At 42.2% G+C, this 26,685-nt stretch overlaps 1 protein-coding gene across 3 annotated transcripts in view; it reads right to left on the bottom strand.

Annotated features, from left to right (window-relative positions):
• flt1 (fms related receptor tyrosine kinase 1) overlaps positions 1-26,685 on the bottom strand; it is a 32,343-nt gene that overhangs the window by 2,087 nt on the left and 3,571 nt on the right. Inside the window, exons 3-29 of one of the 3 annotated variants that reach the window (XM_018673901.2) lie at positions 26,156-26,361; positions 23,515-23,639; positions 20,116-20,281; positions 19,863-19,999; positions 18,915-19,086; positions 18,554-18,671; positions 18,080-18,249; positions 17,803-17,950; positions 11,468-11,591; positions 11,071-11,179; positions 9,077-9,385; positions 6,866-7,012; positions 6,629-6,760; positions 5,584-5,690; positions 4,969-5,104; positions 4,405-4,509; positions 4,188-4,301; positions 3,958-4,046; positions 3,401-3,509; positions 3,221-3,315; positions 3,017-3,139; positions 2,696-2,807; positions 1,413-1,512; positions 1,012-1,117; positions 788-885; positions 433-502; positions 203-288 (exon numbers count right to left, since the gene is read on the bottom strand). In XM_018673901.2, coding sequence (XP_018529417.1) covers positions 203-288; positions 433-502; positions 788-885; positions 1,012-1,117; positions 1,413-1,512; positions 2,696-2,807; positions 3,017-3,139; positions 3,221-3,315; positions 3,401-3,509; positions 3,958-4,046; positions 4,188-4,301; positions 4,405-4,509; positions 4,969-5,104; positions 5,584-5,690; positions 6,629-6,760; positions 6,866-7,012; positions 9,077-9,385; positions 11,071-11,179; positions 11,468-11,591; positions 17,803-17,950; positions 18,080-18,249; positions 18,554-18,671; positions 18,915-19,086; positions 19,863-19,999; positions 20,116-20,281; positions 23,515-23,639; positions 26,156-26,361 — 3,513 coding nt within the window. Of the gene's footprint in view, positions 1-202; positions 289-432; positions 503-787; positions 886-1,011; positions 1,118-1,412; positions 1,513-2,695; positions 2,808-3,016; positions 3,140-3,220; positions 3,316-3,400; positions 3,510-3,957; positions 4,047-4,187; positions 4,302-4,404; positions 4,510-4,968; positions 5,105-5,583; positions 5,691-6,628; positions 6,761-6,865; positions 7,013-9,076; positions 9,386-11,070; positions 11,180-11,467; positions 11,592-14,146; positions 15,744-17,802; positions 17,951-18,079; positions 18,250-18,553; positions 18,672-18,914; positions 19,087-19,862; positions 20,000-20,115; positions 20,282-23,514; positions 23,640-26,155; positions 26,362-26,685 lie in introns of those variants that run through there. The other 2 variants (XM_051066721.1, XM_018673903.2) reach the window with 2 other exon arrangements.

Below are 26,685 nucleotides of genomic sequence, written 5' to 3'. Positions count from 1 at the left end.
GGTTTCTTCTTGTTAAAAGGAGTTTTTTCTATCCATTGTTACCAAGTGCTCGCTGTGGGAACTATATAAGGTCTCAGCCTTACTCTGTAAAGTGCCTTGAGATAATCTTTGTTGTGATTTGGGACTATACAAATATAATTGACCTGAATGAAATAAGTTGGAGGGTTCAAGGGTTAAGAGGTCAAAAGTTAAATGTCACCACCTGCTGAGCTTCTTAGTGCTGTTACTCCACGTCATATGCTTCAGCTCTTCAGATGGTAGGACCATACCGCTGTCACTCTGCTCATCCTGCAACAGAGAGGATGCAAACATTGGAGAGTTAATGGGTTTTCCAGATCATTCATAGTTTTTCCCCAAAAAAGTATTCAGTTTTGACAAAGTGCGTTTTTGTCTTATCCATGCGTGCAAACAGAAGTGACTGTGTTTTCTTACATCAGGGTTGTCTGGCTCCTGGCAGGACAGTTCCTCAAAAGTCTGGAGTGTGGCCATACCCCTCATGTAACTGATAGGATTCACATTCAAAACAAGTTAGAAATTTCTCTACTTTCTCAACCTGTTTCCTGTTGCTTCTGTATTTAGTTTCAGTTACCTCACAAAGCCCTCTCCCATCACTTTCACATCTGCACCTGTATTGCTCATTTTTCTCCCTTTTTTGTATCTTTTATCCTTCTACAGTGCTTCTCTAACATACTCACACACAGTTACATATCATCTCATGTCAAGGTGTACACAGACCTATATGCTGTGTGCTAAATCACTTAATGTTTTCATTTTCTCATTTCCTTACCTCAGGTTTGTGACTGCGAGTGGGTTCTCTTTCAAGGTGTCGCTGCGATTTGTGTCTCCAGACATGAACGATCCCAGAGGAATATAATCTTTCCCATCCTGTTGAAAAGGTGAAACAAAGTGGGGGGTTTGTAAGACCTTACATCAGCAGACATTTGAGTCTTTTTGTGTAGTTTATCCATATATTGAGAGACATTTTTTGGATAATGAATCATAACCCCTGACCTGCTGAACCCTTGCTTGCAGCAGGTCTCCCAGTGTCTCCACCAGGTTGGTGAAGGTGGGTCGGTCTGAGGGACTGGCCTCCCAACATGCCAGCATTGTGCTGTAACTGTTCACATACACAGACACAGGTATGCTGCTTACTTTTCAGTCAAAACATTAACAGTATCACAGTCTGGGTTACTGCTGCAGGGCCTATACTTGATGACACAACAGTTTAAACTTGTATCTTCCTCCCACAGTGAGAAATTGTTTATCTATATGTTTTATGTCTGGCTGCAAAGCAGGTTTTCTTTGCTTTCGTAACAAAATTAAAGTTAGATGTTGGGCTCCCTAATCACTACACCTGTTGCCCCCTGGCTGATTTCAGCAGGTTACAGTGTTTAAAAAATATTCCAACTCACATCTCAGGTGTGCTGTACTCTGGTGCTCGCATCCTTGTTCCAGCCTTCAGTCTGTGGCAAAACTCTTCATCTATGTGGAGACCAGGGTACGGGGAAGCTCCTGTTGGTCAAACACACATCAGAGCATTCATATACGAATACGTTTTACTCCACACGATTAAAGCCCGCTCTGCACATTTTGCAAAAAATTCATCGTTAGGCCGATAAACATCCGAAAACCGAGAGTTTTAATCTAACCTGGGGCAGTAAGTTTTGAAGTCCAAGACCAAATGCAAACACTTAAAAGCTTAGAAAGACTCGGAGAAACTCGTCGAATTAGTTCAACTCGATAGAAGTCGGCTTGGAAAACTGATGATTTCGAATCACACCAGCAACAGTAAATTTTGAACTTCAACGCTTATTCAGCTAAATAGCACAAGACCACAGGTATCGGTTTGGCTGATCAATGATGGCTGGCTCGAATCTTATCGGGGACAGAAAGTCCAAGGCCAAATATCAGTAGTTAAACGCGAGAAAGACGCAGTGAAAGACGTTAACACGATTAACACGAGCCGATAAGCGTCGTCTTGATAGATAAATGATCGTGAGTTGGAATCTTACCGCAGACAGTAAATTTTGAAGTTTAACGCCCACGTGCAAAAAGTCATTTTTATGACTCCACACAGGTGTGAGCTGTGGCCAGAGGCATTATGTTTTCCGGTTGTCCGTCGTCTGTACGTTATCTATCCGATTCCATCCAAATAAGCCCGAAGAAATTTCTTTAAAAAAAACAAAACTCCACTTTTTTTTTTTTGTTTGTTTGTTTGTTTTAACTGTGTTTACTTGCTCAATTGCTCTACTTCAAGTACTTAACTAATTTAGTTAGTTTGCTACTTGCTTTACCGGGGCCGGGGTAAAAGATTTGGCCCGAGACAAGATTCAAACCCGGAGCCAAGCACCGAGTTGATATCAGTAAGTTCGTTTGTGGGTGTTGCACTTAAACGTTCATCGTGTCAGGTTTATATTGAACGTCTGATCTTAGCGTTTGGAAAAGTTGAGGTAATGAGCCGGATGACTTTTAGAAATTTCTTCGGGCCTATTTGGATGAAACTGGATGGATAAGGTAAAGACGGACGGACAACCCGAAAACATAATGCCTCTGGCCACAGCTGTCACCTGTGTGGAGTCCTAAAAATGTACATTTTAAGCTTTGCAAACAGAGTAATTTGTATTGCACTATCATGTGATGTGTCTGACATTGTTTGTCCAACATATGTTGATAACAAATAGATGGTGACTCTTACCCAAAGAGAAGATCTCCCACAGCAGAATGCCATAGGACCACACGTCACTCTGGGTGGTGAACACCTTATCAAAGATGGACTCAGGAGACATCCACTTGAGAGGGAGGCGAGCCTGTCAGCCAACCAGAGAATAAAAGCATTTTGACATTATGCATTGTTTTTCTGCTTCAGCTACATGATAACGATAAGTGCGGTTCAGTGTTTTGAATGCTGTAACATGGTAAAAAACTGCACTGATGCACTGCAATCTGTCATTTTAATCAAAAAAAGAAATGTAACATTTTCGTAACTAATTAAAGCAGATTGCCCAAATGTACTCACATCTCCTTTGCGAACATAGTCAGGGTCTTTGTAGATGTCTCGGGCCAGGCCGAAGTCACAGATCTTCACCACTTTATTGTCAGAAAGCAGAACGTTCCTGGCTGCCAGATCTCTGTGAATACACTGATGAGGGTACAAAGAGAAAACCATTAATGAAATACATATGAAATACACACATATATAGAAGCATGTGAAGGGTCAGACCTTGCGAGAGGCCAGATACTCCATTCCACGTGCCACCTGAAAGCTGAAGGAGATGAGATCTTCCAGGAATAAAGAGCTGGATGCAGATTTTGGATCTAGAGGAAGGAAGAAGGCAGACACAGGGATGTAAAAAACTGTTTGCACAAATATAGGAAAATGTTCACTAAGCTGCTGTCTTACCAAGGTCATTGTCTGTCTTGTCTCTGTGATCAAATTCTGTTTTAACGAGGCTCTGGCTGTCAGACACACCGCTGACACAACTCAGCCCTCCATCCTTCCCTCTGGCCAACTAAGATTGGGTGAAATCAATTAACTTAGAGCAAACAGTCAAAGGTTAGGATGGACTCAACATGTCTCCTGAGATTTTTTTTTAAGTGGTAGTTAATTAGTTGAGTGGTATAAGAGAGAATTAATTCAGTTCATGTCTTTGAGGCCACAGTTTTTAGTAATGTTTAAACTTGTGAAGAATATAAGGAAGTAAACATCCTGCTCAAGAACTGATAACATCTTCGAACCTCACACAGATTGCAGAAGTGAGTTTTTGAGAGTATGATTTTGTAATAGCATTCAGCACAGCAGTGATATTGTTTTACTGTCAAATGCAAGAAGAAACTAAAATTTGTGCATGTGTGAACTATGTTTGCACGCCAAGTAGTTCCTGGTGTGTGTGAAACATGTCTATCGCAACACTATCTCTTACTGTGTATGTGTACAACTGCTGAAGCTGTTGAGCTCACCCGGTTGTGCACAAACACCTCTCTCTTGCTCTTCAGGAAGGTAGAGAGATTTCCATAGCGACAGTACTCAACAATAACCATCAGTGGTCCTGTACACACAGAAAACAACCACATATATTAGAATCAGTGTGAGAGTATAAACATACATAAACATGAATATGCATATACACTGACTTGTGCATATATTAACAGGCATATTTACAGCACACATGCACAGACAATAAACACACCTCCTGGCTTGGTGCAGGCCCCCAGAAGGTTCACTACATTCAGATGGTGTCCGATGTAGTTGAGGATCTTCAATTCAGTCATCAGAGCTTTGTGCTCGTTGGTTGTAGCTCCCTCTGGTGGACAAAAGGCAGAAAAGAACAACAAGTGGTACAGATGTTCTTGCTCAGGATCGTATTTTAATCTTTCTATGGGAACTCCAGAGACCAGATCTTGTACCTTTGAGCATCTTAACAGCCACAGTCCTGCAGCTTGAGGCACTGTCTATACCAAACGCAGATGCCTGCATCACCTTACCAAAGGCTCCACGGCCCAGAGGTTTCCCTGTAAGAAAGAGGAGGAAGGTGATACTGATAAAGAAAAGGGAGGTGAGTGTTTGTGTCTAATTGAGCAACATTATTAATTACCATTATCATCCATCATGGATGTGAGATGCTGATAAGAGAAGACTTTAGACCCCATCAAGAGTCCATCTAACTGAATCCCACCCTGATGATAGTAGGAGCTGATTAGTTCCAGTAAACACAGTTTACACACCCCCTGCTGGAGTTGATTAGCTCAACATAGACAACACAGACACAAAGTCTGATTAATGGAATAAGAGTCACTCCCAATAATAATCTGATAAGACCTGTGAGAAAGTCTGGGTATCTGTTATGTGATCTTAAATACCTCCCCTTAGCATTACATTCCCCAAATCCTTCCAGTTTCATATCACAGTTGAAGTCATTCATGCTAATGCTATCAATTTCTGCATTTTATTTTTAAAGAACAAAAATTTACCTAATTTGAGGCGCTCCCGAGGGAACTCCCATTGGTTGGGGTCGTATTGCAGTCTTTCACACTGCTCCTCTATTGGTCCCTCTCCAGTGTCCAGAATGATTGACAGATACTCTGGCTTGGTGTTAGAAGCACTGGGCTTAAGAGACATAAGAGAGAGTATTTTGTAGAATAAATAAATATATAAATAAAATAAATAAATATGAAAGCAAATTCTACCCTTACAGATAAGCAGTACAGATAATGGATGTATGGACAAATTCTGTGGCAAGCAATGTATAACACCACAGTGATTTAAAAGTCCTTGAGGCCTGGAGAACTGGAGGATGAAATGTAAATTGAAAAACTTGTTTGCACATATTCACCTAACAACAGCTTGGTAACGCCATGATGACACAAAAACAAAAAAATTGAGAAGGAAGGAGACGAGAGAAAGAAATGAGAAGTGAGATGTTATTACGGAATGGAAATCTTGTATCTCCCACTTGTCATTTAATTAAGAAGGTGGAATTCAGGTCAAAAGAAAAATAAGAATACATACAAAATGTACACAGAAAACTCTAAATATGTGTCAGATATTTGTGTCATCACAACAGGAAACATCCTGTCTCCTCTTACCTGTTTCAGTTTCCGTATGAAGAGTGTGAGCAAAAGCCAGAAGAGAGTGGCCACCACACAGGTACAAGTGAGAGTGGGAATCTCCAAAAATGAGGTCTCTGAGGCACCTGCAGAAAAACATGCACACATATTAAAGCTTAATCATCTTTAATATTTCATTAGATTGCATTTAGTTTTTGCACACAAATTGGCTTGGAATAAGCTGCACAGGTACTACAATGTTGCTCCTTTCACACCACATAAGTTTTCTCCATGCTTCCAAATGGGGGCACTGCGTTTTCACTGTTGTACTATGACCCATAAACACTACCATCCATCCTCCTCATTAAATCCCAAAGTTTATTTTCTCTTTTTTTTAATGGGGAGATGCAGAAATGCCCAGCTCAGTGCAACGCGGAGCCTCTCTGAGATGCAGGCTGGGCCCTTCCGGAGGAAATAAAAACGGGAGACAGTTTCCTTCCTGACTGATCAGAACACAACAACAACACACACACACACACACACACACACACACACACACACACAGACACAGACACAGACACAGACACAGCCACTCCTCTCTCCAGAACCGGACTAGGAAGCACGTCCACCATTTCTGCCAGGGAGCGGTGCTCAGACTGGGGGGTAGTAGATCCGTGCAGGGACCCCCTCCTCTGTGATGAGTGAGTGTGTGAGTGTGTGTGTGTGTGTGTGTGTGTGTGTGTGTGTGTGTGTGTGAATGAGGAAAACTGAACAAAAGAGTGAGTGTGTCCCTCAGTGGGATTATGTTAAGATGTTTATGTAGAAACTGATAAACAATCGTTAATCATCTTCCATTAATGGAAATGACACGTCACACCTCAATGTATGTAACGTAATACTACATGCATAAAAGCAATGTGATATAGTGCACTATGTCTGTACATCCAGACTATACATCTATTTACAGAACTGAAAACAATAGACATTCAGACATACCCATATATGGAGGTGCACCATCCTCATGTCTGAGGTAAACACAGAGGCCGAGATGCTTGAAAAACACAACTGGTTCACAGACACTTACCGGTGACCCATATGTAGGCAGAGCTCTCTGCTGATCCCCTCTCATTGGTGGCCTGGCACGTATACAGACCCTGGTCTTCCACTGTGATTCGGTCAATATGGAGGGTGCCATCCTCTGGTGATATGACAATACCTTGAAGATGATGGCAAAAAATGTATTTATACACCCGACTACAGCTACAATTTACACCTTTCAGTTTTTTTTAAAATGTATTTATTGTTTGTTTTTTTTTTTTACCTGATCCCTGTGACAGAGCATGTTCATCTTTGTACCATGTGATAGTAGGGGGTGGGATGCCTTGAGACGGACAGCTAAGGGTCACTGAGCTGCTGACGTTGACTGTACAATCTGTCAAATTATTACGCAGCACCGGAGGCTCCAGAACTGAAGGGAGACACACCAACACACTATGAGAATAACACAAGCAGCAAAAATGATATGATTTCTTGACATTTGACACTTCTTATATGACAAATATATGATCAACCTGAAAATGCTTTTAGAATATTAAGTACCCAACAGTATATAAAGTAATTAAAGTAGATATCCATAGTCAGTTTCAACATTGTAATATGATAATATCTGTTACTTTATCTGCTAAATGTTCCACTATGGTCACCAGCTAGTAGCTAACTTTATCTGCCTGTCATTCGGTACTATACAGGTTGCAGGCTGAGTGTTTGACCAAAACAGCTGCCTGCTGCAGTCCAAAAACAGCAATGAGAGTGAAACCCAAAGCAGTAAACATGTGTGCCGGAAAACCAGAGAAATGAGCTAATATGATCTGTACAGATAACTACAGTGGGTTCATCACTACAAGCAACGATTTTCACATCACAAAACAGCCATTTGATTTAAATTATGGCCCTTAATGACATTTTGCTGCTAATACATCTGTACTTAATTTGAGTGAAACTTTAAATCGAAGGCTTTACATTGTGGTATTTCTGTTTTTAATAAAGTAAAACATTTAAAATAGATCAACTGAAAGATCTGTGTTCACAACTGCTGCAACACAGTTTTAGTTATTCATAGATACAAATGAATTTCTGATGAAATCAAGTCACTGCTATTTTTATCCACTGTTTTCTGGACCAGTGCCACTTTTGCACAATAATTCAGTGTTCATAGCACCACATTTCTGTAGAAGAGTGGCCTTGCCTTCAACCTGAGTCAGCTGACATTCAGGCCATGAAAAACACAACAATACAAACTCATGTCTAAAAAGCACCAACAATATTGTATTTCATCATGTGGACAGTTACTGGCCTCTGAAAGCACACAATGAGTTGTAGTTCTTTAGTTTCCCTCTCACGTGCTATAATTACACTACAATTCTCATACACTATAATTAGATCAGACCACTCCTCGTTCTCTGGAACTCTCTAACCTCATGCTTTAATTTTTTTCCTCTATTCTCCCTCTTTTTCTCTCTTTCTAGCTGCCCCACATGTCTCTCTCTGGTCACCCTGTCTCTCTAATAATTCCCTTGTGGTGGTCCCAGGGGAGGAAGTTGTCGTGTAGAGCCCTGATTGTACAGAGAACAGCGGTAAAAGACATGAAGAAAAGTCACTTAACCAAGGCGACTGATTGTTGTTTCCCCTATCTTCCTCCTGGACAACAATTGATGATTGTCCGCGGGGGCTGGGGCCTGACAGTGTCTGATTGGCTGATTGTTCCTCTAGCCCTGTGTAGAGGCCTGTAAATGTGGCATTGTGGGAAGTGCCATTGTGTGTTCTTCCTCCAGACAAGAGCTCATTCCCACGTGAAAGAGGTGCTGAGCTGGAGCGCAAGAGCAAAGGCAGGGTGGGGCCCCAGGAAGCTGAGGGGACCCAATTCCCAAGCAGCGAGACCTCTGTGAGAGAGTGTGGGTGTTTGTTTGTTTGTATGTATGTGCAACATATGTGCACAGAAAACACAAAGAGTTTACAAAGAGAATATGGCAAATTTAACTTAAAAGATAGTTAGTAATTAACAATTATTATTAGGAATATAAAAACAGGAAGTAAACTGGGCGAATCATTAATCTTTGAGGTCTCCTGTTCAGCACAGAGTCCCCTGGATCATTCAGCCCCTGAAAACTGCTTCAATACTTTCACACCAAGATTTGTTTGGAGGTGAACAACGACCAAAAACATTTAAATTATGAGCAACTGAATTGATTTTCAGTTGATTTCAATATTTATACCATTTGTTGCAAGTCACTTAAATCTAAAAATTCAAGTCAAAAATCTAGCAGCTAAAAATGCTCTGAGGTACTTTGTAAATTTTTTTTTTTGTTATGTAAAAAAAAAAAACCTTTACATTTGTTTTAGCAGGATCTAAAAACTGACCAGAAAAATAGCTGTGCACAATTTAGAAAAAATAAAAGCAGAAGTAAAATGACTAACTTTTGAAGTGAGTTTAGGATGAAGATGAAGAGGAGATCATAAAGTTGAAATTACTCACTTGTGACTGCCACCTGTGTGTCCAGATGTGTTTCTTGTCCCGTGATGAGGTGGCGGGTGGAGCACCTGTAGGTTCCAGCATCTCTGGCTGTCAGGTTGCTTAGCAACAGAACCAGAGAGTTGGAGAATTCCCCCGATGTGAACTGCTGACTACTTAGGGCAGATCTGTGGGATTGGACACCCTCTGTGTCATTCACCCGTTGCCATGACAAGGCTGTGTACAGGTACTTATTGGCAACACAGGTGAGGTGGAGATCTCCGCCCTCTCTTGGTTCCTCCTGCTGGTTTACACTGAAGCCTCCTGGGACGTCTGAGGGGAAACACAGAAGAAATGGAGAGATGGATTGATAGGGAAGGGGTGGTAGGGAGCAGGAACAGGAACAAAATATAAACCTTCAGTGGTCTCCTGTTTGATGAATAACCCTTCTCAGTTTCTTGACATGTGGGTCAGGATCCTGCCTGGTGCCTGAAACATACACTTTAGGAGCTGATTCCACCAAACCTCCATTTCTGCAACCTTTGATGACAATGTTGAATGGCTATTGTGGGGAAAAAGCAGCAAGTGGAATACAGCGAAAAGGCTTTTTATTTACTTTAGCCATTCGAAACTTCCCGTGGAAACGGCTCGAGAGTTTCCTGATGGCAGATAGTGTTTATCTTTCCCGAACACCCCAAGGCCTCCCGAAATAAAGCGGACCTGCCAGTCCAAGGAAGTGCGCTGCACGGGGAAGTGGAACGATAAGAGCCCCAGTTTCCTGTTTCGCTCTTGCTCACACACTAACAGCTCAGCACAGCCTTGTGCGCAAACACATACACACAAAAAACCTTAACCTGTATGCTTAGTTACAAATCTAACTCCACATCACAAAGCTGCAAGGTCCAGTATGTACACAATGCACGTACACTACTTTGTTCTGCCAAGTATTTCAACCTACATTAATATGTGTGTTACCCTTCAGCTTCCACATGCAAGAGACTTTGTCCTTCTGATGTGTCATCAACAGTTATTTTTTCATATTTAGTTTATGTCCAGAATGTTATAGAGTATTTAAAATATTAGTAATAATATTTTACACATGGTGATCTGACACTTCTACTCCTCTCCTGCATCTTTAACTTTTATTTATACCATTTTACCTTCTTTACTTGATAGACACAATGTTCCCTTAAGGCCTCATAGCACTGAAACTCCACACGTGTATTATATTCTCTTTACTTTTTGTTTGCATTGGTTCTTTTGATAATATTTCCTACAACATAGAAAAGTCATACACAGAAGACAGTGAGTCCAGTCACAGTTTAACTGAGAAAAGTCAAAGATAATAGTTGACTGTGCATGAATAAGTGTATGAGTGTGTGTATGTGTGCATGGGCGTGAAATCACAAGATGAATGATCATTTGATGACATTTTGAAATGTCATAATGATTTACGAAATAAAACTTTTACTAAGCCAGTCAATTTCCATGATGTTAGCTCTGCATGGTCACTCCAATCAATCACACATAAAATGTTTGAGGCAGTTCAAGCATATGTACTCAGGAAAAATATGTTCTTGTATGTGTTCTTTTACCTGACTTTCAGGTTGAAAAAAGAATTAATTGGATCATTTTCACTGAGTGAAACTTTAAACAGTTAGCAGGCAAAACATATTGTTTTTTGAAAGATGTTTATACAAAATAATACATGACACATACTTGACGCTTTGGCCTAACATGACAAAGCATCAAGTGTGTCAAAGAATGAAGAGGGGTGTGAAATGTGAAAAGCAAGATGATGGAGAAAGATGACAGAAACTAGTTATTTTAAGTAAGAGGATACTAAGGTGGAAAAGGGAAGAGGGGAAGAGCAGCCAGGCAACTTAAAATATATTCTTTTACTGTAATTTGTTATTTAAGCTTTGAAAAAAATTCCCAGATGTCGTCAAGAGAGGAAAAAAAAAACCCCGCCCATGAGTTATATATCCGAGGAGGTGATTCATTTTGTGTGGGATCACCTGTGATGTAGAAGTGGACGTCTAGCTGGTCTGCGCCGACAGAGTTGGAGGCAACGCAGCGATATACTCCAGACACAAAGGCCTCTGCCACAGTCAGGACCCCCACTGTCTACGGAAAGCACAAACATCCGCATGAACAAACCGGCACTTAGCACACTATGAAACGCACACATTCATCAGGCTCATTACCTCTGCCACTGATGGCGGGAATCATATTTTCCATTGGCCCACTGAGCAGACAATAGGGGTCTCTGAGCCAGACCTCCTGCCCACTTCCAACTCAGTGGGCAGTTTTACATGCAAGCTGCCGATAAGTATTAATGGAAGTTCTGGCGACTGGAAGATCTGTTACTGACCAATCATGGCTCCTGTGTCAGTCACACTGTGCTTTACCTACCTTTTTCTTCCCCTGAAGCACTTCCTGTCTGTGAGTAACACTCAGGATGTGGTTGTGTGTGGATGTGGCGGGGAGACTCTCCGTCACAAGGCTCCACAGTGAGGAGGAGGTTGGACACACACACCTGGGGGGAGAAGGAGGAGGACAAGGACTCAGCTGTGTTGACACAAGTCATTTTACACTGCTTCCAGATGTGAGTGTGTGTGTTTTTCTCAGCTGCGCTCAGCGGGAGGAAGACCAGAACACCAGGGAAACTCCTTGATCGTTACTGCTTGATGTTATCATCACCCTCATTCACATAACCACCATCACCAAACCATTCTTATCAATAGCATCACGTCCTCTTTCCCTGTCCTGCAGGCTGACAATAGTGGATCTATGGTGTGCTATGTAATGCTGGATTGTTCATCTATGGAGGATGCAGAGGTGGTATTGTCATCCTGTGGATCAACTTCCTTCCATTCTTAACAAATCATTCCACATTTCCAGGACTAAAGTTCCTGTCCCTGTCAATGACTCTCACAAGTCTAAATCAATAGATTACACACTAGTGGAGCTGTGGGAACTGGAGCTTGTGCAAGCTGCCGTGTGGTTTACTGAACTCCTCAAGATGACAAGCTGAAATAGCACAAGAGCTGGAAGAGCTGGAGAAGTGCCTCAGTTATTTCATAGTTGAGGAGACTCCACTACTCTGGAAAGATAAATCTAATGTAATGTCATGGAGGTGTAACAAAATCATCTACAACAAGGAACAAGTAAATGCTCTCAGAAATGAATAAATGTAATTAATGAACACAGCAGCGTGGTAAATGTGTTGAGTCTTGTAGAAAAGTATTAGCTGCATGAGCAAAATTCATTTTAACATCACATATTGTTCAAAATAAAAATCTGTGAGTGGATGTGACCGAGTTTTATTGAATGAACATAATTGCAACACACTAAGACATCTCTATTTTTAGTATTTTTAACTATATTTAACTAAACTATTTGAACCACTCAAAAATATTTTCAGTTTGCTCAGAGCCTTGAAAATGTATTTATTTGTGTGTCCAGTTACTTAATTAAACACATCACTAACCAAAAACCACATCATACTAATAAAGGTTACACAAATCTGAAACTGCCCATGAACAGAGTTCAGATTTGACAAGTATAGTGGTTTTAGACCCAGCCCTGATCTGATTTGACTTAAGTGTGAAAAAAGCAGTGAAATCATCCTTTTTGTGTTTTCACAAATAGAATGGTTTCATAAATCTGTGGTTTAGATTTGGAAAAAGCAGCAAAATTTGGATGGATGCAACATAGTTTCACAATAATAAGTGATGCAAAAAATAGAGAACCAGTCATTGAGTATTGTCTGTTAAATTTCCTTTAACTTTCCTCTTAACTGCTGAACTGGACGCTAACTTCAGTGCTATGTAAATTTACTTTGTATAAAGATTTTGGTCACATCATGGTTTTATCTATAGCTGAAATTAGGGTTGCACCTATTTTTTTTATTGTTTAGTAATATGTTAATTATTTTCTCAATTAATCAAAAATTAATTTAGTCTGGAAAATGCCCAACAGAATGTTTTCAAATATCTTGCGTTGTCTACTGACAGCAGCATTATATTCAATTTGTTCCAGGTGAAACATTGATTTATTTAAGTCTGTTCAACTCAAATATGCTTTTAAAACAGTGTGATTCTTTTCTAACAGTCCAATATACTAAGATAAGTCAATTACTGCAACAAAACTCGATAATTTTGAGTAATAATTTCTTGAATTATTCAAGTAGAAACAAATTAATGAATAAGCTAGCCCTGCATTTCTTTGTTTTATAAACTGATCATGTGTTTTGTTTGTCTGTCTGTTTGGTCATGTATCTGCTTACATATCAGTCTATCCAAATAGATTTAATATTCAAAAACATGCAGCTTCATTATTTAGTCATTAACCTTCTTCCTCATTGTAAACTACCATTTCCACAGTGTTCATTGATCCTCTCTCTGTTTATGGATGTGTCACTGCCCCTCTCTGCTCGCTGTCTCTGTCTGTATCCTTGTCGTCATCCTTTTCTGTCTGTCCTGAGCACCTCCCTGAAGTTGGTTCCTCTCTGCTCCTTGATTACTCTTCCTCTTGGCATTAGATAATGTGCGACCCACCCTGTGCATGACACTGCGATACTGACACACACACACACACACACACACACACACACACACAGCTGTACGAACGCACAGATGAGCACACACTCATCCATCACACAGGCACAGATTACACCAGCTAACACTCCCACACTTCTAGTGAAAAGCTTTCCCAATCAAAGTAACTCCCACACACACACACACACACACACACACACACACACACACACACACACACACACACACACACACACACACACACACAAATATGATTAGTTACATGATGTGGACATAAATGTGGTTAGACACAGAAAATGACACGCATACACATACACAGTCACACCACAGCCACATTCACAAAGTGTGTGCCTGCCAACAGGGTGAGCAGCTGTCTGGAAGTATGAATGAACTGTTCCAAGTTGTGTATCAGTGCGGGTCATCTCCTGCCTTTTCTTCCTGCCCTCTTTCGCTGCCTAAAATACACTTGTATACTGTCCCTGCTCGTTCCTGTCTCAACCCCAAAATAACCACAGAGCTGTATAAACCAATACACAAATATAAGCAAAGTTTAATGCAAAAACACAAACGACTGATATAACACTTCAGTACATCTTAACAGATTCATACAAAGTTGGCAAATATTGTCATTTGTCATATGTAAGTTAGTTGTATAAAATTATTAAATATTAGATTCATATATTACTCATAGAACATCTGTATACAAGGAATGAATCACATTGGGACACCCGTAAAATGGGACACAAACACACAAACACACACACACACACAGAGACAGACGTTCCTGCACAAGCATGTACATGCTTATGCTTTCTTAACACACACACATAAGTGGACTTTACTAAAACACATAGAGCACTCATTCTCTTTAAAATGGCTTGTAGTATCACGCATACATTTAGATTTTAATTAACTTTCAATACAAAGACAAGAGGGCTGTTATGCTGACATCATTTGACACACAAACATGAGACATTTTGACGTGGGATGACACTGGACGACACAAGGTGACATAATATGACAGAGGGCAGTAATAGTCTCTGGTCTGTGGAGACTTCCTACATGGTAGGCGTCTGCTGACCTGCAGTCTTTCAATAGAGAACTCTAGGCATCCCATAGTGAACAACACAAAGCTTGTCCTCTCTCTTGTTTTTTGCCCGTCCATGGTGAGCACATTTGACCTCCTACCGGTGGCTAAAAATCGGAACAGAAACTCACAGCTTTTGTGGATGTCAGAATCAAATCGGGGCTTGAGACAGGCACGGTTCATGCACCCATTATAGTACCACTCTAGGACACAAAAAACAAAGCAAAGCAGCTCCAGAAATGTGGCTGGTGGGTGGATGGAATTGCACTTCTTCTGGCTCAAAATGTCTGTGAAATGTAAAAGCATAAACAACTATAGGATGGTGGGGTGCGAGGGGAGGACTGAAATTGGGAAAATGAAGGAAATAAATAAATAATCAGTAAAGCAAGTGTCCTTATATCCTTAGTGATGTGGCTTATTTTCCTCCTTGCTTCCTGTGTCTCCTGGTCTTCACTGCTCAGCAGTGTTCCAAGTCACTTTCCTCACTTTCCACATCAGTTTAGCAAGCACAGGATCACTGGTTATGTCACTGAGGGTTCTGGCTGCTGTGCAGAAACACTGATGAGTGTGTGGAGGGGGTGGGCTCCAGGGCGGGAGGCGATGGGGAGTTGTTCTTCTGTAAAGGTGGAGGATGCTGGGTTGGGGTGGAGGGCAGAGCTGGTGAGGGAAGGGGTAGGAGAGGTATGTGTGGGGGGCAGCAGAGTTGGGGGGAAGGCGCGCGGGGAGGGGGGCTCTCAAGAATAGATCAAGCTCTTGAGGAAGCGGACTGTGCCACGTTTGAAGACGAAGGGACAATCACGCTGCTGGGAAGCGTCTCGCATCGGAGAGGAAGCCAAACAACGAGAGGAAAAGCGCTCTGATTTTCGCACAGGAAGCCCAGTGCGCCTCCTGCCCGGGCCAGATAAGAGCGCTGTGGTTCCCAGGGCCAGACCCAGGAGTGGACCCAGGACCCAGGCGTGAGGCCCCCATCAGCCTGGCCCAGCCTGGTCCACTGTCCCTGGGCCTCCTCCAGCAGCGGCGTCAGGCTCGTGGTGCAGCCGGGCTGCAAAGAACAAGGGCCTAGTCAGGATCCAGCCAAAAACTGGTCTAAAGTAACACACTCAAGACACTGAAGCAGAACCAGAACAGAGCTTTACAGAGGACCATGAGTCTGCCAGGGTGAGACGTTACTTCAAGTTACCCTGATTACCATTCATAAGCAGTAAATAAACATTGAACAAATGGTTTATAACACTATCGCTATGGCGACATTTTTCAAATGTTTATTATTGCCCAGTATTTTTCAACAATTATAAGTTTTCCTATGAGACGTATTTTATATCATTATTTATATATCTTGTTATTAACCATTTATTTAAATGATTATATACTGCTAATGAATGCTAAATAGTGGGACTTCAAGTAAAGTGTTACTGTGAAGTGAAGAGGCCAAACATAATGTGCTGGGACATTGGTCCAGCAATACGCTGCAGCTTCAGTGAACATTATAGTGTTTTTACAGGTGTGGTTTTGTTGGGAGTATCTGTGTTTTTTTGTTGCATGTTTGTTTGTTTATGCTGAAGTGTTTGTGTAATTGGTTACAAACTGAAAGAATGATTCAACTAATTGATCACGCAAATTCAGCAAATTTTCTTCCATGTGTAGATTGCATGTGACATAAAAAATAATAATGTGGTACAACAGAGGCAAAATTTCAAAAATTGTTTTCACCTTAAATTTACATGTATTGTCTGAATATGCAGCAGATATTCTAAGTAACATTTCAGCAGGAGGAATATTTCCAGTCTCAGTGTAAAAATGCCAGCTGGTCAAAAACATGTTCAGGTAGATTACACTTGGCGGAGACGGACGGATGAAACCACAGTGGAGGCACCTCGGCATGGCGCCATGTAAGAGTGCCGGGGGTTAAGGGTCAAGTACACTGATGATGTCAGTGTGTCTCAGAGGGGAATAGAGTATGGGCGGCTGCTGTGGTGCTCTCAGGTAATACTTAACCTTTCTGACTTGGTCATAAGCAACACAATAAGCGTCTGACCTCCAAGAACAACTCAATCAATGTTTCTGCCAAGAGCCTGCTTGAGTGCTCGTGTGTGTGTGTTCATATGTGTGTGAGCTGACTAAAAGACTGTCCCTCTGCATCACTGGGCTGGGCCATTTCTCATGAGAACTTTATATATAGTGTGTGTGTCAGATATAAGAAAAAGCATCACAGGATGCAGTGTGCAATCACAATAATAAACAGGCCTCTCACCCTGTGTCCTGGACAGGAAATTCATTAAATCATAGCGTTTGATTTGGAAACCAACAAATCGTGACTGAGAGCACGGAACTGGCTTCTATTGAAGTGTGTTTTTTTCTCTGTCCTTTCAAGTCTGAGATACACTGTGTACTGTGTTCGTGAAGGTACCAGGCACACACACACACACACACACAGACACACACTGACACACAGATTGCACATTTGTACGCACTTAAACAAACATATGGAAAAGGACACAAGGACGGTAAGAGAACAAACATATGGGGAAAGAGTTGTACAAGCAAGCAAACATACAAACACAGACGTGATGGAATACAATAATAAACACACACACATTTTCACACATTCCCGCACATGAAAGGCCCCAAAGGCATCTGTTCTGGTTACAAGAAGGAAACGCTGTCTGAACACATGCTGAAATAGACAAAACATGTCTCGTTTTTCAATATCACACACACACACACACACACACACACCTACAAATAACATAAAACAAACATTTTTTTACTGTAACATTATAGCGTTGATATTATTTTTAGCCTTTGCAGTTTAAATGAATATCATCTAGTAACCTCAAAAATGCTTTTTCAAACCAACAGATTTCATATTTTTTGCTGTTATTGAAGCTAAATTTTTTATAGTGAAATGAGAAATTTAAAATTTTTGGTTTGTCCAATCAATAACAAAGATTACAGAGAGCACAGTATGGCTGTATACTCATGTTTAGATTACCTATGTTTTGCCTGGTGTGAGTTTTTATATCTCATTGTCATTATTTTGGAGGCACAATGTTAACGTGCCCACTACACTGCATCTTCTGTGTCTTCAGCTGGCTACTTACAGGCCTTTGGACGGGCAGGGATGCCAGAGCCACTGGATGTGTGGAGGAGGGACTCCATGGGACGTGCAGTGTAGGGCTCGCCTGATCCCCCGTGGCACCGAGCCTGGGTCCTGCAGTGACACCGCTTTCTCCCCTATCTGAGGACTCACTGTCAGACAAAAAGCCCGCACAAACACACACAAACAGACATACAAGAGCAAGGTTTAATCACTGATGAAGAGGGAGAGTTAGAGCTAAAAGTGGCTGTCTGGTGAAGGATTTATTTCTTGTTTCTCACCGTTGACAACGAGTGTGAGCGTGAGATTCTTGTAGAGTCCGTGCTCCTGGATTTGTACCAGGACAGTGTACTTCCCAGCATCCTCCTCTGCGACATCCCGGATCACCAGGGAATGCCCATCCATGTGGTATCGGGAGCATTGCTCTGCTGCCACCATGCCGTCCTTAAACCTGTCAGAAAAAAGACTACTGAGCAAAGTTTTGGACTCAGAAAGTGAGTCCCAGTTTTAAGACAATGTCATTACAGAATTAATAACTTTGATGACTAGATATGATAAGTAATTCTTCATGGCTTAAACACACATCATCATGCTTTTCCAGTGAAATGGTGCTTAAAGTTCAACATGCTTTATTTAGCCATTAACAACAGGACACAAAAAGTGGGAGTGAAACACTAAAAACAAAACTCTAAACTCAAATATGGTGACGAGGTGTGACTTCAGAGGCATGATCTGAGAGCAATGTGATCTCTTACCAGATGACTTCAGGGGCAGGGAATGCTTTTAGTTTGGGAGAGATTCGGTAAGATTTCTGTCCTGCTTGAACCTCCAACACAGATCTGTGCCTGGGCCTCAGATGGATGAACGGCCGGTCTAAAATTGAGGAAACACATGCCCACGTTGATGTAAGATTAAGTAATCAAATGGAAAATTTTGATAATTTGATAAAGTTGTGACATTCTTCCACCACCCTCAACAGTGAGTCACAAGAGAAACCTCAGAATGAAACTCACTCTCTCAATATAAATGATAAATGACAAATATAAATGAGTAATCTGTGCATGTCTGTGGTTGAGCTGTTGTACATGTTGTGGTGACTTAGAGGAAGACGCTCACCATAGACAGTAACGTTGACTTGCTCTTGCTTGGTGTTTTCACCGCTGGTGACTCGGCATGTGTAGAGGCCTCGGTCTGATCGCTGGAGCTTCGGGATGGTTAGGATACTGTAGAACAACATGTGCAGTCTGTGTTTGACGAGCCTCTTGGTGGTGGAGCCGACATTGTTACTCTGAAGGTTGAAAGGGAAAAAAGCCAGAGAATTAACACAGAGAGTTCACCTTGAGTGCAAGAATTAGGATTTCTAACCCACAGTGCTGCGTCATTTCTGACCTTAAAACAGCTAACAAGGCATTCACTGAGCGGCGACAAGTATTTTTGGAGCATTTCTTGGCCCAGTGGCCTTGGAAGGCAACATACCATGTAATAACAACTTTGGTTTGATCCCAGTTGGGGATAAATTTAAAAAAGAAGACAAGAGGGAAAAAAGAGCAGCAGACGGCAGATAGTGAGAAACCCACAGAGTGCTCTGTTAGGGAGAAAAGGGTTCTTTCTTTGCATTCATCTATCAAGTCCAGGGTTGTACATGTCAGGCTCTTAATTATGGACAAGATGCTCTGTAGCACTTGCAGTTGAGATAGGAGAGACTGATATTGAATGGAGAGTCACATCCAACAATGGGTTGATTAAAAAAAACAGGAACAGTAACTTTCACTTTCTGAGTACATTTTACAGTAGCTAACCTTTACTTTTGCTAAAATATACTTTTAAAGAAGTACCTTTGCAATAAAATGTCTACTGACTATCACAAGGATGATGGATGTTGCTTGAAGGCACTAGGTGGGCTTTACCAGCTTGCCATTCCATTTCAGATCAGTCTGCATGAAGGGATATTCTGTTTTCTGAGGGTAACACGCTAATACACCCCTGCTCAGTCACTGTCAAAGGTCATCAGTCATCTAAAACTGTGCTTCTCTGGTTCTCTGCAGACTTTGACGCAGGTCTGACCTTTCCAGGGTAGTCCCAGATGATGCTGACTCTGGTGTTCAACTCCCCTTTGGCAGTACAGTTTAAGACCAGACTATTTCCCTTCAGGGCCTGCACAGGTCCACTGCTGTTCAGATACACAGCCATGATGTTACTCACTGGGGTAAAAAGAGAGAAAAAAGGAAACATATAGAAGTCAGTGAGGACTGGGGATTTCACATAGAAATCACATGTTAACATGTAAAGTATGTACTGCTGCAGAGCGTGTGCTGACCTGGTCTGTGAATATAGTATTTATGTGACAAGTGTGTGACACCATCAGTGATGGTCTGGCAGAAGAAGAGGCCGGTGTAATACAGGGTGGGACTTCTGATGGTGAAACCCTGTGTGCTGTTCCAGATAATGTTCCTCTGGTCTGGACTCAGACTGTCGTTGGGGTACTGTGGGAGGAGAAGAACACCCATTAAATATTTCACTGTACCATAACTGTGAGAAAAGCAGCACAGACACATTTTAATCACACTGAGCGCATCTGAAATCTCACGTACAAATGGAGATATTAGGGAGCAACGCAGCTGCAAAAAGTAATTCTGATACCAACATTAAAACATGTGAATATGGAAGGTCTCATGGTCACATGCGATGTGCAACCCTGCTAAAACACAAAAGGAAACTGATGTCATGTAGATCACTTCCATAGAAAAACATAAATGCAATGTAACAGAAAAATGTACTGTTCCTGTTTTGAAAGCCAAGGGTTAAAGGATCACGCCACCAATCAGCTTGCACAAATACAAGTCTTTCAGTTCTCTAAATGTTGTCTAGGAATTCAAGCTCCTCTTGGGCTCACACCTGGTTTGGACTTCTATGTTTTCTTTCTTAAACAAACCAAATTTCAGGTTCAAGGGTTTCAAGTAAAATTTTGGGACTGGTGCAATTTTTTGGTCACGTTGAAAACTGTTAAAATAGAGTAAAATAAGTCAGAAGAAATTTCAGATGAAGCTGATTACAATCTCACAGTGTAGTTTCTTGGCTACCTTGACATGAACACTTATGTGAGTGAGTAACCTTGTTGTTTTCTTGGAGGCAGCCTCAAGGAAATGTTACTGTGACACAGTGGAAGCCTTCCACCCACTCTCAAGGGAACAGGTAACACCCCCCCACCCCACTCCTGCACCCCCAGTGTGAACTGCCTGATATCCCCCCTCCCAGAGTGAGATGACCCTCTCACACTGCCCTGAGATCCTCCTCCACCCTCAGTCTTATATAAATAGATGCTGCCCACTCCATCTGAAGCTCCATCTGAGTGCTCTTAGTGCCCTCTCTGCCCTTCTTACACCCATCCTCTAACCCTACATGGAGGCGAGGCAAAGGTGGAGGCGGTGGAGAAACAGGAGGAGGAGCGAACAAGTCAGGGGAGTCAGGACATGAGAAACGTGACTCCAGTCCATCTCCTCGCATCCTGTTACTACAGGATATAGACATTTTGACTGGAACCCCAGGTCAACCCCCTTCGTCCCGGAACCTCCGGGACTTGCTGGTCACTTTCGTGGCTAGAGCGAGAGAGCAGAGCCTCCTGGGTATTGTTCCCGCTGAGAAGGGTCATGTTAAAGATCCAAGCAGAGTGCAAAATCCTTCCAGGAAAAAAACACTCCAGAGGCTGTGACAGTGATTGGATTCCTGGTTCAGACCGGCCAGTGCAGGTTAGGGGAGGCAGTGGGAGATGAGGGGAGAGGAGGAAAGCTATTTTTAGAGTAATTACCTTAGTGGTTCCAGGCATTTGTGTGGAGATGGAAGCAAGACAAAAACACATGTGCGTATGTTGATATCCAACCATGTCTGCTTCTGGCTCATATTTAGAGTCTGGAGAACTAGTAGGATGTGACATTCAGGGTTTTATTTGTCCTCATTGTGTTTTTGCAGTTCCTGGATCCCAAACTCTGAGAAAATCAAGTTCCTAGACATTTCCTCTCATCGCAGCTTTCCTCCTGCTTTTAGCCATGTGAGCAGCTCAGCTGATGGCAATTTAAGACTGTCAGTCGGTCCACCAATTTGGTCCAGACTGAAATATCTATTGGATGGATTGCCACAAAATTTTGTTTAGATAATCGTGTTCCCCAGAGGATGAACTCATTTGACTTTGATCATCCCGTGACCTTTCTTCTAGCATGACGATGAGTATAGCATTTGTGGCTTGTGAAATTTCTCAACCACAATTGAATGGATTGACATGAAATTCGAAAGATGAAAGATACTTTTGAGTTGCATGATGAAAAGTGTAACACTGAACCATCCAGCAGCTAAAAGTCAGGAAATATAGAATAAATTCCTTGTCGAGAATGGGTAGTGGTGATAATTGCCTTGCCAAGAGCTTCAACCATCATTATGTTTGCAACACAAGAGGTTATAATACGCCCTCTGAGCAGTCCTACTTTTTCAGAGCAGTCTGGACACTACAATGAGTCACCATCGGAAAGTGAAGAGACTGGTCGGCAAGGCTGGGGCTAGCTGATTAGCATGTTAACTTCAGTAGTAGAAAAGAAGGGATAGAACAGGAGGTACAGCATTGCCATTGCTTACTACTGCTGGGGACAGCTCTTGGTGAGTAAAGAAATGAAGTTTAATTCTGAACTCACATGGTTTCTTCTAGACTGCTATGGAAACAGCTGTTAATGCTAACGTTGGCTATGTAGTGATAGCAAAACTCACGATTACCTCCTTTAAGCAGCACCTACTTAGTATTCCTCAGTTGGGTTGTCTAGTCCAGGGCTTTCTGCATGTTTAGTAGCTACTCTATTGTAGTTACACTACAATAAGCTTCCTACAGTGACGCACAAGCCATCATATTGTGATTAAAGAGAATGGACTGTACTTTGATCTGGCAGGGGTCAACAGTAGCTACCTCTGCTTCCTCCACCAGGCACACCAGCTGTTTAAAGCATCAGTTGGGGGAAGCTGGCAGCCAGGATTCTTACTACAAGAGGTAGAGGGTGAGATGTGGGAAGTACTTCTGGCTTGGGACCAACGGGGCACTCCAGACCCTATGTCCTGTCTCCAGAGGTAAAAACAGTGCTGTCATAGGCGCCACTTGATCGGAAAAAGCCCGTAAAAAGAGGTATCTATGACTGGTGGGTTTTCTTGACGATATACGTAATCTCTCTAACTTATAGACTACGCTTATATATTAACATGCACACAAATGCATGCACTCATACAAACACAGACACACACATGCAATCAGCAAGCACTCTAAATGCTCCTCTTTGCACTTAGTAACTCGGTCCGCTCTCCCCCTCACTCAGCACTCAAGCACCAACACTCACAAACACATCCGCACACACTTTCACACATATCCGCAGACGGACACAAACAAACGGACACACACGCCACAGTGTAATGGCTGCCAAGATAAGAACAATGTGGCAAATGATCTGGAGAGGGAGAAACAACGTGACAGTGCATTGTGTGCATATGTGAGCCCTGATGGAAAGAACTTGGACAAGTGATGATGTGCAGAAAATCTAAGTGTGGCGTGATCGGGCAGAGAAGGACAGAGTGTGATGTGTGTAGACGCACTTACTACATGTAAAGATGATGCGGAGCAGGTCTCTGAGCTCAAATGTGAATTAAAAGACATACAAATTGTCATCCGATTCATATTTTTTGCACTGACCTTCACCAGCGTGGTGGTGACATTGGGGTGGGTGACTGGGCAGGGGATGACCAGCTGCTCCCCCGTCTTCAGGTACAACACATCTGGGCTCATACCCGGACGTTCCACAAATGGCTGCTGGCTGTCTGAAACCCAAACACTGCGGTCAGGGACACATACGGTACAGATAATAAGCACGTAAAATGAATGCACAAAAATCACATAAATGAAAGTACACAACAATGTGTATAGTTTAAATTGTCAGTTCACTCAAATTACAGAGACACATATTTTCTCACTTACCTCCAGTGAGACTTAGCTATACTTCTTATACTTTAGAGCTGCATTTAATCAATATATCCATTATCAAAATCTCTGCAGATTGCAGATCAATTAATTGATTATTAGTTTCTGCTTTCTGAAAAATGCCCATCACAACTTCTCAGAGCCCAAGTTGACATCTTCAAATGTTTTGTTTTGTATGACCAGCAGTTTAAAAACCAAAAACATTCAATTTGCATTGATATAAAAGAGAAATGAGCAGCAAATCCCAAAAAGCTAAAAAGGTTTTTTCAGGGACAGGGATTATTGATGAATTGTCAAAATCATTGGGAGGAAGGTTTTTGTAGATCCATTTCTATGAATCATCTATTCATTTTTGTTATTCCAGGACCTGTGCCAGAAGGATAAATGAAATTATGTTTGTGGTGTTAACAGCACTGAAAACTGACCTTTTCAAAAATTAAACAAGAAGATCACTTTCCCAGAACTATATCCTGATTTTTCTTGCTTAGGAAATCTTTCTTCAGAAGGGAGGTGTCCCATTTAGGTTTTCCACAAGGATGCAGTGTCAGATGAGCTATGCTGCTGTTGTATTTCTTAATGCTGTGAGCAACACACTTCCCTGCTTCCTCACTGGAGATGAACGGAAGTTTCATATAACAAATACCTCAAAACATAGACTAACAAAATCAGTGCTGTTGCCATGGTGAGATAACACTGTGTGCAAGGGCATGACAGGAATGATTTATTTGCATCTTTATTATGAAGAGCTTTACTATGTTGTCTTGGACTGATATTCAGTTCCAGTGTCTTTTTTGGGAAGGATATCAACGGTTTGACAGATTTGTCATTCTTGTTTTCAGCCCTGAGAAGTGTTTTCTTTTCAGGCCGTACAAAGACCCAATAAGCTGTGCCAGTTAGGTAAGGCAGTTGTTATGTGGCCTGAGAGGCAAAACCCAGGGCAAAAAAAACGGATCAAAGCACTCGCCACACCACCACTGGCTGCAGCTCCTTACATTTCTTGCTTTGAGAACAATGTTTCGAGAGATTTTTGTTTTTAAAAAAAATCAACCTGTAACAATTTAAGCATCTTGACCGAGAGAGAATTTTTTTTTTTCTTCTGCGAACTGACCCTTTAATTTCACGCACACACAGAAAGGAAAGAAAACAATCACCTGCTTCTATGCACAAACACACAAACAAACACACACACTTCCAAGTATCAATCTCAGCAACAAACAAAAACAAACAGACACACACTCCTAAACATACACTGTCCTCCACACCCATTCATTGAATACCCATTCAGCAAATAACTGCCTGTAGTCAACAATAAACACACAGATTGTTTAGAAGCAATCAAACGGCCTTTCTCCTCCCAGCTCGACTACTGTAATAGTTTGGTGCCATTCAAAGGTGTGGGTGTTGCTCACTGTATTGTTTGTTACCATAGGGTGTTACTCAAGGAAAGCAAATCTCTGAACATTCGAACAAAAGTACCCCAAGGACTAGCGGACTGAGGGCTTCCTTCTCTTGCTTTGATTTCCAATAGAGGACTCAGGGAGGGAGGCAATGTCTGAGCAGAACTGCAAGCCAAGTCTGACGCTTAATGGACATGGCGACCTGAGCGATTGATGACCCCCGAGGGTCCTGTTGGCCAAACAGTAGCATGCCCTATGACCCTGGCCATCAGCCCAGCTCCACGCCTGGTACGGCCCAGCCCGAAGAGCGTCACCATCCAGGACAGGGAGGAGCTGGCTGGGCAGACATCGTGCCTCCTCTGCCCCTGGATACCACTGAGCCTCTGGCCTTCATCTTATCCTTCTCAGCTCCTTTCACACACACACACACACACACACTTCCACATACCTCCCCGCCGCCACCTTGTAGAGACACAGCGACATCCCCTTCCAACACAACCCCTTCAAGCCCTTCCCCTCCTCCCCCAAGCACAGGATGCTTCAAGCAAGGCTGAGCAGAGCAGATAAGGCTGATGCCCTGGGAAACTCTGCCCGGGCCTGAGCCTTTCAGCAGCTGGGCTATTCCTGGCCTCGAGGTAGCACGTAAACGAAAGTAAAAAGGGATTTATATATAGACAACAGGGAGGTAGACCCGGGCTGAGAAAAGAGAGGCAGGGGAGGTGGGGGGTGAAACTGTGCCAGAGTCATCTAGAAGGATGTGTTGTTGGGACAAACAGTGTTTAGATATAATTGGCTCTTTGGCATTGGTCTGTATTTAGCACCCACCACATCCTGTTTAACCTGGGGATATAAACAATGAGCATGACGGGGTGAAGGAGTGAGTATGAGACCAAGTAAAAGACAGCTACAGAGACAGAGAGACAAAAAGAAGAGAAGAAAAAAGCACAGTAGTGTCTTACCTGTGACATATACATAAACAGAGGTCTGTTTCTGAGGTCGGTGCTTATATCCGCAGCTGAACTGGCCTGTGTGCTGGGCCCGGCTGCGGCTGACCGTCATGCGGCTGCAGTAGTGATGTTTCGTCCTCCCACAGCGTGACTCCTCCACTCGCACCTGATCTCTGGCCAACCCTGATGGGAACGCCCATATCAGCTCCCAGCGGCCCCTGGTCAACAGGTACAAGGGATTGAAACCAAAATACACTTGGCAAACTTTCACGTGTATTCACATCCAGCTTACATCATAGGAACTCTATCCCTTTATCTAGTGATTGTTTTACCATATGAAGGTGGAAGAATGAAGCCCCTTGTGTTCCAGGGGGTTAAATTTCACTCAGTGACCTAATGAGGGAGCTATAAGGGTCTTTTTTAAAAGAAAAACAACTCTTATGCTTTGATTTCTTTTTATTTTATGATGTCTTTTTTGTGTTAACTAAAACTCCCTAGGAGCAAAAAAATAAGCTAAAGACTACAATAAGCACAGATGGTGT

Source organism: Lates calcarifer, linkage group LG24 (genome assembly GCF_001640805.2).
Source record: "Lates calcarifer isolate ASB-BC8 linkage group LG24, TLL_Latcal_v3, whole genome shotgun sequence".
NCBI lineage: Eukaryota > Metazoa > Chordata > Actinopteri > Centropomidae > Lates > Lates calcarifer.
This window is presented reverse-complemented; position numbering and strand designations above follow the sequence as displayed.